General features: G+C 38.3%; 1 protein-coding gene across 10 annotated transcripts in view; it reads right to left on the bottom strand.

Annotated features, from left to right (window-relative positions):
- The window catches only part of DIAPH2 (diaphanous related formin 2), a 1,008,307-nt gene that overhangs the window by 921,712 nt on the left and 71,410 nt on the right, over nucleotides 1-15,185 (bottom strand). For 8 of the 10 annotated variants that reach the window (XR_009184437.2, XM_004477009.4, XM_004477011.4 and 5 more), the window contains exons 2-3: nucleotides 6,622-6,654; nucleotides 3,813-3,989 (exon numbers count right to left, since the gene is read on the bottom strand). Coding sequence is in view for 9 of the 10 variants with exons in the window: in XM_004477009.4 (XP_004477066.1) it covers nucleotides 3,813-3,989; nucleotides 6,622-6,654 (210 nt within the window). In the remaining variant the exon portion in view is untranslated. The remainder of the gene's footprint in view (nucleotides 1-3,812; nucleotides 3,990-6,621; nucleotides 6,655-15,185) is intronic. The other 2 variants (XM_071212993.1, XM_071212994.1) reach the window with 1 other exon arrangement.

Raw genomic sequence — 15,185 nt, 5'->3', positions numbered from 1 at the left:
AGTACAAGTATAAGAATGTTCTTTCACGAATTTTAACAAATGTACAACACTAATACAAAGCTTTAATAATAGGGTAGTATAAGGAAAAAGAACACTTAATATAAACTATGGACAATAGTTAATAGTACTATTTTAATAATTTTTCATCAGTTATAACAAAGGTAACTACTGCTAAAAAATTAAGTAAAATTACAAAAAAGTGCTATCATTAATTGTAACAAATGTTCCCCACCAATGTAAAGTGTTGGTGGTGAAGTGATGAATGAGAATCCGGTATTTTATACATGATTAGTCTGTAAACCCACAACTTCTCTAATTAAAAAAAAATTAAGGTAAAGCTTTTTAAAATAGCACAGTATGTTCAAATGCTGCTGGAAATGATATGAAAGAAGAGAAAATTATTGAAGCAATGTCCCTGAGTAGGTGAAAAACAATCTTCTGGACAAATGGAAGGAAAGAAACATGAAAAGTTCTCTATAGTAACAAGTAGCAATAAAGAGTATGTGAATGCAGTTACAATTGTGATGGGAGTCTGTGGACATTCTCTTCCGATTGTTTCAATTTACTGAGTAATTAGTTGCAAGGTCATCAGCAGAAAATAAAGATGAGGAAGAGTTCTGAGATTTGAGCAGTGTGGTGACTGTTAGGGAAATCAGATACCGGTTCAGAGGCCATTGCCCAGAACTCACCTATTCCCACCTCCTTCTCTGTGGAAGTCACACACACATACTAAGTGGCCATCCTGTAGTTTCCACTATTCCCACCTCCTTTTCTATTGTTTGCTGTTCAAACAAACTGGGGGAGATGTTAAGACTAATGAAAAGGCACTACCAGACCTTCATCCCAGGAACAAGCAGCCCTAGATGCTTACCAGAAAAAGACTACTCAGTGGCAGGGCCCCTTGACCACAATGTAAATAAACGCCACACTCAAACAGTATAGACTGGTCTCTCTAGTAGGGTGTGCAGAGCTGCCATGTATAAACCTCAACCCAGATCAGTTTTGGGGCACCCCAGGAGACCAGACACAGTGGGACTTCTGCTGCTCTTTTGGACTCTCTGTGCTATATAAGAGACAAGGAGATTATTTAACCTTTGTAAACTCTTTATTCTGTGGAATAAAAGGATCATTTGCTGAATATTTCTGCCCTGAACCAGAGTTTCCATGAGGAACCACTGAAGCAACTCACTCCACATATGTAGTCCCCACCTATCTTAATTGCTTTGACAACCTAGATTGCTTTGATAACACCTGTTTTCCTAAGCCAACCCATTGCATGGTATCTGTTTTAACAGCTAGGAAACTAAAACCAGCAGTGAATTAAAAATGTGAAATAGTCATCTAGGAGCATAGTTAAGGGAACAGACTCAGGATGTGTAAAAGAAGTGTCTGGACGGGAAACGGACTTTGGTCCAGTGGTTAGGGCGTCCGTCTACCATATGGGAGGTCCGCGGTTCAAACCCCGGGCCTCCTTGACCCCTGTGGAGCTGGCCCATGCGCAGTGCTGATGCGTGCAAGGAGTGCCGTGCCACGCAAGGGTGTCCCCCGCGTGGGGGAGCCCCATGCGCAAGGAGTGCACCCATAAGGAGAGCCGCCCAGCGTGAAACAAAGTGCAGCCTGCCCAGGAATGGCGCCGCCCACACTTCCCATGCCGCTGACGACAACAGAAGCGGACAAAGAAACAAGACGCAGCAAATAGACACCAAGAACAGACAACCAGGGGAGGGGGGGGAATTAAATAAATAAATAAAATCTTTAAAAAAAAAAAAAGAAAAGAAAAGAAGTGTCTGGAAAAATAAGGGCTCACTAAGGGTTTTAAAAATGGAATTTGCTTCAGAATCATGAATAGGACAATAATGGATTAGAATAAGCAAGACTTGAAAGTCAGGAAGAAAATGAGTTAGGAGGCTATTTTAGGGGAGGGAGAGAGAGAGAGAGGGGAGAGAGGGAGAGAGGGGAAGGAGGGGAGAGGGAGTAGAGGGGGAGGGGGAGAAAAGGGAAGAGGGGGAGAGAGGGGAGGGAGAGAGGGGAGGGAGAGAGGGGGGAGAGGGAGGGGAGAGAGGGGAGGGGGGGGAGAGAGAGAGAGAAAACGGATCAAATATTTATAAAAATGCTTATAAAGAAAACTTATATGCCAGGCACTATTCTAGGAATATTATTTCCTTTGATCCTAATAACCATATGCGGTAGGTGTTCTTATATCTTTGCTACAGTTGAAGAAAATAAAATTTGGAAAGGTTACAGACCCTTCACAAGGTGACAGGCTTAATTGCAGAGCCAGAAGTCAAACCTAAGACTGAATGACACCGAAGTGCAAGTTTTAACCACTACGCAATACATGCTCTGTAAAATTAAGGGTCTGCGAAGGTAGAGAATAGGTGGTTTAACTTTCAAAAAGAATTTCAAAATTAAAGATCTGAGACATGGAATCATTCCAAATTATCAAACAGTCCAATATGTAGTGATAAATATATAGTATATAGTTATAAGTATATATATTTGCATGCACACACACATATACATACTGAGATCAGAGTTTAGGAAATCAAGGAACTAAGAGGAAAAAAAGCACTGAAGGAGTTATCAACATAATAGCTGAAATCGCCAAAACAAACAGCAAAGAAAAAAGTGAAAAGGAAAACTATAAGCCAGGTGTTATAATTACCAAGGAAGACCCACAGATAACAGACATCACAAAAGAAAAAGCTGCTTGAAAGACAGTTTGAAGAAGATGGCATAGAAGGAGCAACAGGAAAAGTATTCCACAGGAGTAGGAAGAAGGATTAAAGAGGGTAGAGATGTCAGGAGATGTGCAGGAGGAAAGCCAGATGCTAGTTGTAGGCATAACAGTCGAGGAAAAGTGTAAAGATACAGGGAATTTGCTTGAATTCATTCAAAAAGTTTCGATTAGTATTTACTGAAGGCCTACTTACTCTTCAAGTCATAGAAGGGAGACAAAGGGGCTGAGGAAAGGGGTGGTAACCAGATGGTTGGTCCAGAGTGGGCAAATTAGAAGGGTCTAGATTTCAGTGATTCTCAACCTTTTCTTCTGGTATGGATAAGGGATAGTGGAAACCCCTGTGGAACCCAACGTCAGATACAAAGACACCCACAAAAAATTTTAGGTTAATAAGTGGGGTAAAATTTTAAATGAATGAATGACTCCCATATCAGTTTCTCCAAGCCTTCTATGATCAGGCAAACCAATGAAATATGGCCCAAGGCCTCATGCGTCTCTCTTCTCCTACCATAAACTGAAGAACACTCAAAATATTATATTTGTTACCTAAGAAATAATCTAGAATACATTCTATAAAATATAGGAAATATGCTAAAAATATAGGTTGCTGGTAGTTGCCAATAATACAAACTTAGATGAATTAATATCTCGCATCCCCTCGATTGTTGTTACACTCTACTCTCCCAACTCTACTTCATATACTCAACATAATCAACATAATACTATGTGTCATTTTTAGCAAAGTGGATTGTTTTGCTTTGTAGAAAAGGGGACATGAATTAATTAATTGAAAAATTGATTTCATGTGTCATAGACTATTAAATACTAGAGAAAAAAGATAAATAAGACAGTCCCTCTTTCTAGGAGCTTATAGTAGAAGGGATAGACCAGTAAGGGTGCTATTAGCTCCCAAAACACATACTTTTGAAAACAGTTGTGTTCTATCAACAAGTTTCTGCTCTTTCCTCTAAGTGATATAAATGTAGTCCATACAACCATACCTATTTAAAAACCATCACTATTCTGGGCATACACATTTTTAAATTATAACAAAATTAGAGATCTAACTTACCATCATTTTTTCAAAGAGATCCAGTACTTCCTTTTCAGACAAATTCAAAGATCGTTCATCATATAATGGTTGAGCTGCTGGAAACTCACTCATTGCAACTTGAGAATCAATAGGATGTTGAATAAGAGGTTTTTCTTTTTTGACAGTAGATTTTCTAAAACTAGTAATTCGGTCACGCTGCAAACAGGAAAAAAAAAATTAACCCTCAGAAAGATCAAGAACCACAAACAAAGAACTGAAACATTAAAATTAGTATAATATATATCATTATTATCTTTTGACAAAATGTTATTTTAAGCAGAAGCTCCAGTTAGAGATTGTACTATTTTAAAACGCTGAAGTAGTTCTTCAGCCTTAGAAGTGTGGGTGTGAAAAATATCAATGAATAATTTTTCAGCATAACAATAGCATATAATAATGGTAAAGTCTGAAGCCAGGCTACATAGGGTCTGCCATTTACAAGCTGAGTAAACTTGTGCAAGTTACGTAGTTTATCTATGCCTGTTTTCTCATATCTAAAGTGGGGATGGTAACGATATTACCTAGGCCATTATAAGGTTTAAATAAATTAACACGTTTAGTTACTATCTAAGTATTAACACGCTTAGATACTATTTATTATTTCCCCTACCTTTTCTTTGCTAAAAAGAGGGGCCAACAAGGAAGCAAAACGAAAATTAAAAGAACATGGCGGCGGACTTGGCCCAGTGGTTAAGACGTCCATCTACCACATGGGAGGTCCACGGTTCAAACCCCAGGCCTCCTTGACCTGTGTGGAGCTGACCCATGCACAGTGCTGATGCACACAAGAAGTGCCCTGCCACACAGGAGTGTCCCCCATGTAGGGGAGCCCCACACGCAAGGAGTGCGCCCTGTAAGGAGAGCAACCCAGCACGGAAGAAAAGTGCAGCCTGCCCAGGAATGGTGCTGCACACATGGAGAGCTGACACAGCAAGATGATGCAACAAAAAGAAACACAGATTCCCGTGCTGCTGACAACAACAGAAGTGGACAAAGAAGACACAGCAAGTAGACACAGAGAACAGACAATCGGGGTGGGGGGAGAAGGGGAGAGAAATAAATAAATAAATCTTTTTTTTTTTTTTAATTTAAAGAACACCCTTTCCTTTAACTGGAAATATACAATTATCTTATTCCTACAAATAAGATCATGAAGAACTCACTATCTTATGGATAATTGACTTTAAAACACTGATTCCATGTACAGTCTCTAATGATCAGCTTGCTATTTCACATAAAGTTAATGACTTCAGTTATATGTAAATAAGGTATTGTTTTAAACCACAACTCATCAGACATCAAAAATCAGTAATATATATATAAAACTAAATACAATTCAGTTTTATTATGTTTTCTGTTAAGAAGCACATGCAAACCATCAACTCGGGTTAAATAAGCAGACATGTTAGGTATGAGGCCAGCATATCTTTACTGTCATGTACCAGAGTCCTCATAAACTACTTCAACATTACAAAAAGCATCACAAAGGTTATCACAGCTTCTGTAAAATTATACTGACCCTCATTAAAAGAACATACCTTTAATTTTAATGATTCAAAGAACAAACCTTTTTTATTAAAAGGTGTACTTTGAAAGAGATATGAGCAGTATTTTTAAGCAGCTTATTTAGGATTACAAAAATGATTTGAGTACACGATTACTTACAAAGAGACTATATATAAATCATAAAATTATAGAGTTGGAGAAAAACTTGAAAAACCATCTAGACCAACTCTCAGTTCATAAAAAAAAAAGTGACTCACCTAAAGTCACAAGCCCCTGGTTCCTATTACAGTGTTTACATTAACTTAAGATTTGGTACTTCAAATCATCTTGAACTACTTTTTCAAATTTTCTTTTAATTCTTGGTGGAAATTAAGTTGATTTAGATATGTAGTATATCTTCAAACAACTCAAGAAAAAAATTAAGTAATCCCAAATAAACTGAGCAATATCCAACAAATTTCATTGAAAGATATGGTAGACATAAAAGCACTTAAATATGCAACTGACCATTAAATCAACATCTCTTTTCCTTTCCCTTCGTATCACTTTATGTATACTTTCACAGTACTCGCTACAAAGTAGCATTATTTACATGTACATTAGATCTTCACTATGTCTTTCATTTCTATCTAGAAAACTGGTTTTGCCTCCAGTTATATCTTTATAAGAAAATGAAGTCAAGACAATTTCTTTCACCTCTTGAAAGCACTAACAATTTTTTGCATTGTTTTTAGATAGGTAACTTCAGGAAGAAATAATTGTTACTGCTTAAAACATATTTTAAAATTTTAGCAATTAAAAGATGCATTTAAATTTTGAGCCCATAACTTTTAATAAGTTTTACTCTGAGACCCAGTTTAAAAATATTTAAGGTTTTTAAATTTAATAGCACTATCTGACAAATTTAATGAACTTAATTTACTTTCTATTTAAATTAATTTCTTCAAATAGTAATGTTAATGTTTAACATATTCACAATTTATTTTCCTATCCCAAAAGGATATGTCTGTATCTTCTGGTTAGAATAAGATAGAGACTATTTTAAAACATGTAATTAATGTCTGTATCAGGATAATAAAATAAAATTTTTATTGGGAACTCATACAACTGTTCATAATTTTTAAATAAAGAATTCACTCTATTAACAATTCCTCCATTCTACTGTACTTTGTAAACATCTAGATATTTTTTGTATCTTACATATATCAATGCTTTAATGTCCACCTACTTTCATAAAAAGACAACATGCATGGGTAATAACATGCTGCTAAGACCACCTTACCACATCATCTGCCAAAGTTTTTATTTGAATGTTCTATAAAACCAAAAGGAAACAAAAAAGAAAATATTTGTCAGATGAGAGAAATTATTCATAGATCAAAGAAAATAATAATTGTCTCATTTTAAAATTTTATCCACTATAAATAGTCAAAAAGAGTTAGGAAGTTTTGAATATAAACAAAAAAATATTTTTCTTATTAATACAAAAGAAACCAAGCAAATTTTTAAGGATCTAAAATAAAGATTTGGGGAGGGGGGTTGTCTATTTGGATTTAAATATGGCTCCCAATGTCCCCTTGATCAGACATCACTATCATAGTATTCAAAAGGAATGATATAGCAAACTCATGGTCTTTGAAGTTTTTTCAAAGCTTTGGAATGAACTATCATATTTTTTAAAAAGCCTAATTTTTAAAAAATGAACAGGAAAAATGTCACATTTAATAATAATGAAATACGAAACAGCCTATTCTAAGGAACTCAGTGCTACAGGTGATAGCTACTTAAATGAAACCTTTATAAATATTCTAAATGAAATTGAACTTACAGAGTCTGTTAATATATGTCCATTTCTCAAAAGTGTGACTTTCCATTTGTAATACTAAGAATCACTGAAATGATGTATTCCAATTAATGAAATACAGTGGTTAATAAAAACTACCACATGCCAAATTGGAGAACCATTACTTGAAGAATTAGAGTACAAGAAAACTAAATATCTAACAATTTAGTAATCTTACATTAATTCAGAAAATACTTTAAGATCTTACAAAACCACACGATAAGCAAGAAGAGCAGTTATTATATTACAAACATGTGGAACGGTGATTAAGAGCAATTAGAGAAGAACCGATTTTTCAAATGTCTGTTAGGAATTCAATTTAACTTTTCAACTATTTCTTACACTTTTATATCTTACAACAGAAACTGAATTACGTGTATCAACTTGGTCATGCATGCTCACATCTTTTTTTCTTCCTTACTTTTTTTTTAAATTTTACATTAAAAAAATATTAGGTCCCCATACACCCCCCCACCCCCCTCACCCCACTCCTCCCACATCAACAACCTCTTTCATCATCGTGGCACTTTCATTGCATTTGGTGAATACATTTTGGAGCACCGCTGCACCACACGGATAGTGGTTTACATTGTAGTTTACACTCTCCCCCAGTCCACCCAGTGGGCAATGGCAGGACATGCAATGTCCAGCATCTCTCCCTGCAGTACTACCTGGGACAACTCCCAAATCCTGAAAATGCCTCCACATCATATTTCTTCTTCCCTCTTCCCACCCTCAGCAGGTACTGTGGCCACCCCCCACACACATCAATGCCACAATTTCTTCCATTACTAATGACAATTGTTCTAGAGGAGAACATCAGTAAATCCACTCTAATCCACACTCCACTCCTCCAGCCTATGGACTCCAGGATGGCTACATCCAACCCGAGGGGGCTTATATTCCACATGGATGCTGGATGCAATTCTCCCGCCTGCAGCTGCAGGCACCCCTGGCTCTCCCGTTTGGCAGCCGACCTTCTTCACCTCCCTGTTAGCTGGCCAGGGTAAGTCCAATAAACCAAATGGTAGGAGTTGCAAGTCTGCTGAGGATCAGGGCCTGGCTGTCATATGAACAGTCCAGAGATTCAGGTCTCCTGAGTATACACCAACCCCAGCGCCAACCTCTCACACATGGACTTCATGGTTGGTGGTAATAGTCTGAAAATATTATCTCATAATCTGTAACAAATATTTCACCATGGTGTGATGTGTTGGTGAAGGGGTATTGTACAAGAATTCTGCACATGTACATGAATGTTTTGTTAAATCCACAACCTCTGTAATAAAAATATACTTAAAAAATAATAGGGTGGGTAAGGGGGAAAATATACCAAATGTATGATATGGACTATAGTTAGTAGTAACATTTTGACAATATATTTGCATAGTTTGTAACAAATGTCTCACAAGAATGCAAGGTGTTGGTGGTGAGGTGATGCATGGGACCACTGTATGATGTTATGCATGTTTATTTTGTAAGTTCACAACTTTTACTATACACATATTGTTTATGTATGTTCATGTATAAATGATATACTTCAATTAAATAGGAAAAAACCTGAAGTTAAAAATGACACACTCACACACACCAATATGGTCTTCTCACTTTTACGGAAATCTGCTTTATAAGTTTTAAGTACCTGAGAATTAACTTGGCCTCAGAGTCTCAGGAAATTTTCTTCAAATACCATCAAGTAAATGCTGTTAAAGATAATCCTCTCTGATCTGCTGGAGCAAAACCTATTATGTATACAGCTTTTTTTTTTTAACTTTTAATCCATCGATTCCCTTAGTAATCCAAACTTCTACATCTGTACTATGTCTTCACCACGCCCTGCTGACACAAATCCCAAACAATCTTTAATGCCCAGTAAAAAGAAAAATAAAACGGGGGTATATTTATGTAAGAATCGAAATCATTTTCAGGGAGATCAATTCACCCCAGGATTCTCTCTGCCAGTTATTTTTCTCTTTGAATTTTGCAGCGGGTTACAGAAAACTGTCTTACGTACAACAGCAACCTTTATGGTTTTCTATAATGTAAAAGCAGAGTAAGCAATGACAAAATGTCAAAAGTGCCTCAACTAACCCTGCTACCATCCAGAAATATACCTGTTTCAACTGCGTTATGATTTGAGACAAATGGCAGAGTTCTCCAAGAAACTCCAGCTTTACATTCCTTCCCATCCTTTAGTGTTATAAACTCAGGATTGGGAACACAACAGAATATCCAAAGCAAGAATGTAAATTAGGAAAAATATGGCTTGCTTTGGTCAAATTCTCAACATTAAGGTTCACACAAATCCGGAATGCTTCAAATCTGTACTTCAATTGAACATATGTTAATATTCAATCAAGGAAGACAGACGCAAGAAAAGAAGGATTGCAAGCAATATTTCCAGCTTGTTGTATGGGAAGATAATTGAGTCCTCTTCCCTTTCCCCCATCTCCTTTTTAGGAATTAGAGAATTCTTTTTTCCCTTACTAAATCACACAATATTGAGTTTAGGGACTATTAGAGCTGAGTAGAAGTGAAATTCTATTCAAAATATCTGATTTTACAAATGATGAAACTGAAGCCTGAAGAGGCTATTGATTTGCCCAAAGACCACAGATCTGGTTATCAACAGATATACTAACTCTTAGTTGAACATACAATCTTTCCAGGTGATACAAACTCTAGGATAGTGGCAATCAATTACAAAATTGAAACAGTCATGTTAATCTCAAATTTACAGAACTACTCCTCTCCACACATATAACCATTAGTTTCTTTTCCATTCGGGTAACTATATTTTGCCACCATTAACCAGAGGGTCAAGTATCATCCCAAAAAGCATTCCTCTAGCACCCACACTCCTTCCCCAAGGGATCTTACACTTCTTCTACTAAACTCACTTTGACCAATATATTCTATGTTCTGGGAGTGGCTAATTAATTAGTATTCTTCATATACAAACTATATACAAATGTAGATTCTTCCACCTTTCTTTTTTTTTTTTAATTTATTTCCCCCCCCCCTTCCCCCACCCTGTTTTTGCTATCTGTATCCATTTGCTGTGTGATCTTCTATATCTCTTTCTCTTTTGGTCTTCTCTTCTTATTTTTTCTCCTCTGGGATTCACTGGGATTCGATCATGGGGCCACTCATGTGGAAAGACGTTCCCTATCAGCTGCGCCACCTCAGTTACTGGCTTCTGCTGTACTTCACCTTGACTCTCCCCTTCATCTCTCTTTTTTGTTGTTGTTGCATCCTCATCTTGCTGCATGACTCACTTGTGTAGTTACTGGCTCACTGCATGCACACTCAGCTTGTCACATGGGTACTTGGCTTGTGCGTGGGCGCTGGCTCAAAACACGGACACTGGCTTGCTGCACAGGCATGCTTTCTCATCTTCTTTTCACCAGAAGACCCCAGAGATCAAACCCGGGTTCTGACATATGGTAGGTAGATGCCCTATCACTTGAGCCACATCCACTTCTCCCTTTCATTATTGTTATAGTCTTCCTTAAAAGGATACAATTCTAAAAGTCAGAGTCACATCTCTCAACTCCCCAGGTGGATGGATGGCAAGAGGGAAAAAATTATTATACAATTAACAAATCAGTGGACAAACTACATGAGCACAAAGGGCACTAAACACTAGCTGAGTAGGTCAGAAAAGAAATTCAAAAAGATGATAAAATATATGTTAATGATAACACCCACATTCCATTTCTTTAGGTTTGAAACTGTCATATCACCTTGGTCTCCTCCCTCTTTTTCATTCCCTATAGCCAAGCAGTTATCAACTTCCTTGGTAATCTTTCTCCAATTCCATCTTCATGCTCACACAAACAATACCATTTTAGGTTCTAATTGCCGGCAAAAGCCTCCAATGAATATCCCGTGTTTCCATTCTCTCCGAATTGCCAAAGTCATCTTCTTAAAGCAAATGTCTGGTTCAAGCCACCATCATCTCTCATCTAGCTATCTGTAATGACCTTCTAATTGGTCTCATTGCTTCCACCTTTGCTCTCCTACAGTTAATTTTGAACACAACAAAGTAATATCGTTCAAACTGAAGTCAGATCACGCCACTCCTCTCCTCACAACTTTCAAAACGTTCTCTATTTTCACTCCCAACTCAAGTCAAAGTCTTTACAATAGCCTACAAGGACCTATAGATTTACTCACATCACATATCATTCTGACTTCATCTCCTACTACGTACCCCTCCATTTACTTCACTCCAGTCACAATGATCATCTCACTGTTCTTCAGGAAGGCAATAGCCACTTGCTCTTATTTCTGCCTAGAATTTTTCTATTTGCCATGTAGCTCATTCCCTCATCCAGGATCCTTCAGGGTTTTCCTAAGTGAGGCTTACTCTGTCCATCCTATTTAAAATTAAAACACCCACCTCCTCCACACACTGCTGCCACACCTAACCTGTTTACTCTGCACTATTTTTCCTTTCTTCAATAGGACTTATTGCTTTCTAACATAGTACATAATCATGCACGCTCCATGATTCTGTTTGGTTCAGGGATGTACCACTAGTCTCTAGAACAGTGCTTGGCATATAGTAAGAGCTCAGTGAAGATAATATGTCACACACACCCCTTTATAAATATTCAATGCCCTCTGATGACCTATAGAAGACTAATAACTTTAATATGGCATTCAAAGACCTCTATAATTGAGCCCTAGGCTGCTTTCTATTTCTTCCCCCATGACCCATAAATTGTAGAAAACAAAACTTAGAATACTTTCCCACATGCCCCGGAATATCCCATTTACACACCCACTGTTCCCTCTGCCTGGAATGCCCATCTGTCTAGATACACTTTTATTGCTAGAGCTTCCCTGAGTTTAAAGTTTGGATTGATAAACAAAAGTAGAGCCTTGGTCAAAAACAATATTGGAGGGAGAGGCAAAGATGGTGGAAGAGTAAGAAGTTCCAAGAGTCAGCTTCTCCTACAGTGCAGTTAGTAATCACCCAGAACTATCTAAATTACTAATTCGGGGGGCACAGGAGACCAGAAGAGCATCTTGCAACCTCCTTGGAAGAATGGATGGAGGAGACTGCTTATCTGTAGAGAAAATTTGAGTAGAGCACTCCATGCCACTGAAGCCGGTACCCGTGCCCCACTGGTGGCCCAAGACACCTTGGGAGCTATTCCCTGGATGGAATTAGAAGCTCCACTTCCCAAGAATGGGAGAGAAAGATGGTCAGGAACTGACTTCAGCTACTGATTAGTAAATTCAGCTGGAAAAGTTGAATCCTAAGAACAGCTAAAGTTTGAACCAGTCCAAGTCAGAAACAGGCCAACAGCTGCCACTGACTCCACCCAGCCATGAGGGGAAGGGAAGTTGATTGAAAATCACAGTAAAGGTAGGGTCCAGCTTCCTTCTTCCCAGGTCAGATTGCAGCCCTAGGCTAAGCTCCAGCCCCACCTTTTGCAGGGAAGAAGCTGCAGGAACCTCTACCCGCCTCTCTGGTCAACTAGATTATTGGACACATCTGTGGTTCCATTCCTGACCTGGCGAGGACAGGTAGGGGAGCAGAGTTTCGCCAGCCTCTCCTAGCAACTATAGGTGCTTTCAGCCTGCACAGCCCAATTGTTAGATACATTTCTGATTCCATCAAAACCCTGGCAGGGTAGGAGGAGGGATAGTACACCCTCAACCTCTCAGGGCAACTGATGCCCTTTGACAAAACATTTGACAAAACACAGCATCCTTTCTTGATAAAAAACACTGAAGAAGATAAGAATTGATGGAAACATTCCTAACATGATAAAGGGCATGTGAGAAAAACCCACAGCTAACATTGTACTCAATGGTGAAAGACTGAAAGTCTTCCCTTTGAGATCAGGAACAAGACAAGGATGCCACTGTCACCACTGTTGTCCAATGTACTGCTAAAAGGTTCTAACTAGAGCAATCAGGCAAGAAAAAGAAATAAAAGGCATCTAAATTGGAAAGGAAGAAGTAAAAACTTTTGCTATTCACCGAGGATATGATCCTATACCTAGAAAATTCCAAAAAATCTACAACAAAACTGCCAGAGCTAATAAACAAGTTCCGGACACTGGAAGAATACAAAATTAACATTAAAAAATCAGTAGTGCTTTTTTTAAAAAAAAAAAAGATTTATTTATTTATTTCTCTCCCCTTCCCCCCCACCCTGGTTGTCTGTTCTCTGTGTCTGTTTGCTGTGTCTTCTTTGTCCACTTCTGTTGTTGTCAGCGGCATGGGAATCTGTGTTTCTTTTTGCTGCGTCATCTTGTTGTGTCATTTCTCCGTGTGGGCGGCGCCATTCCTGGGCAGGCTGCACTTTCTTTCGCACTGGGCGGCTCTCCTTATGGGGCGCACTCCTTGCGCATGGGGCTCCCCTACATGGGGGACACCTCTGCATGGCACGGCACTCCTTGCGCGCATCAGCACTGCTCATGGGCCAGCTGTACACGGGTCAAGGAGGCCCAGGGTTTGAACCGCAGACCTCCCATGTGGTTGACGGACGCCCTAACCACTGGGCCAAGTCCACCGCCAGTAGTGCTTTTATACACTAGTAAGGAAATGAGCATTCTGAGAAGGAACTCAGGATAAAAAATTCCATTTATAACAGCCACAAAATGAACCAAATATTTAGGAATAAATTTAACCAAAGATGTAAAGCACTTGTATTCAGAAAACTACAATGCATTGCTATCAATAAAAGAAATCAAAGACCTAAATAAATGGAAGAACATTCTATGTTCTTGGATGGGGAGATTAAATATCATTAAGATGTCAATTCTACCCAAATTGATATACAGATTCAATGCAATCCCAATAAAAATCCCAATAGCCTTCTTTCAAGAAATGGAAAACCCAAACAGTATATTTATTTGGAAGGGTAAGGGGCCCCAAATAGCCAGAAACATCTTAAAAAGGGAGAATGAAATTGAAGGACTCTCACTTCCAGACTTTAAATCATATTACCTAGCTACAGTGATAAAAAGAGCATGGTTATGGCATAAAGATAGATATATAGACCAATGGAACCAAACTGATTGTTTGGAAACAGACCATCACATTTTTGGTCAAGTGATTTTTGACAAGACTGCCAGACCACCTAGCCAGGGCAGAACAGTCTACTCAACAAATGGAGCTCAAAGAACTAGATAGCCACATCAGAAAGAAAGAGGTCCCCTACTTCACATGTTACAGAAAAATTCACTCAAACATGGATGAAAGACCTAAGTATAAAAGCGAGAAACTTTAAAGATAATAAAAGAAAATGTAAGGAAATATCTTCAAGACCTAGTGATAGGTGATTTCCTCAACCATGCACCTAAAGCATGAGAAACATAAGAAAAAAATGGATAAATGGAACTTCCTCAAACTTAAACACTTTTGTGTTTCAAAGGACTCTGTGAAGAAGTTGAAATGACAACCCACACAATGGGAGGAAATATTGGGAAACCACATGTGATGGTTAGGCTATTGTGTCAACTTGGCCAAGTAATTATACCCAGTTGTTTGATCAAGCAAGCACTGGGCTAACTGTAACACAAGGGCATTTATGGACTTTAATCAACATTGACTATACTGCCATTGTTAATCATAGATAGCTGGTTATAATTATATCAATCAGAGAGATTGCCATCAGCAATGAATGACACTTAACCCAATCAGTTGAATGCCTTAAAAGGGGAAGTGACTGCAGCATTGAGAGAGAATTTCCCAGCTCGTCTTTGACAGCCCACATCTCCCAGAACTCGTCAAGAATCTCCATTGGACTTTCACTTAAGTCCCTGGTTGCAGCCGGCCTGGGGAACCTGGACGTGTGCATCCCCACAGCTGTGTGAGAGACTCAGAATCACATATTATTGACTGATATATCTTGCTGATTCTGTTTTCCTAGAGAACCCTAATTAATACAGCTTGGTACCAGGAGTAGTTCTTGAGGAACAGTCTTAACATGGGTTGTCGGATGTGGTTCGGGGAGTTTTGCAAATTTCTGTCTACTC

This window comes from Dasypus novemcinctus, chromosome X, assembly GCF_030445035.2.
Source record: "Dasypus novemcinctus isolate mDasNov1 chromosome X, mDasNov1.1.hap2, whole genome shotgun sequence".
Lineage (NCBI taxonomy): Eukaryota > Metazoa > Chordata > Mammalia > Cingulata > Dasypodidae > Dasypus > Dasypus novemcinctus.
The sequence above is the reverse complement of the archived record's forward strand: the minus strand, read 5'-3'. Positions and strand labels throughout refer to the sequence as shown.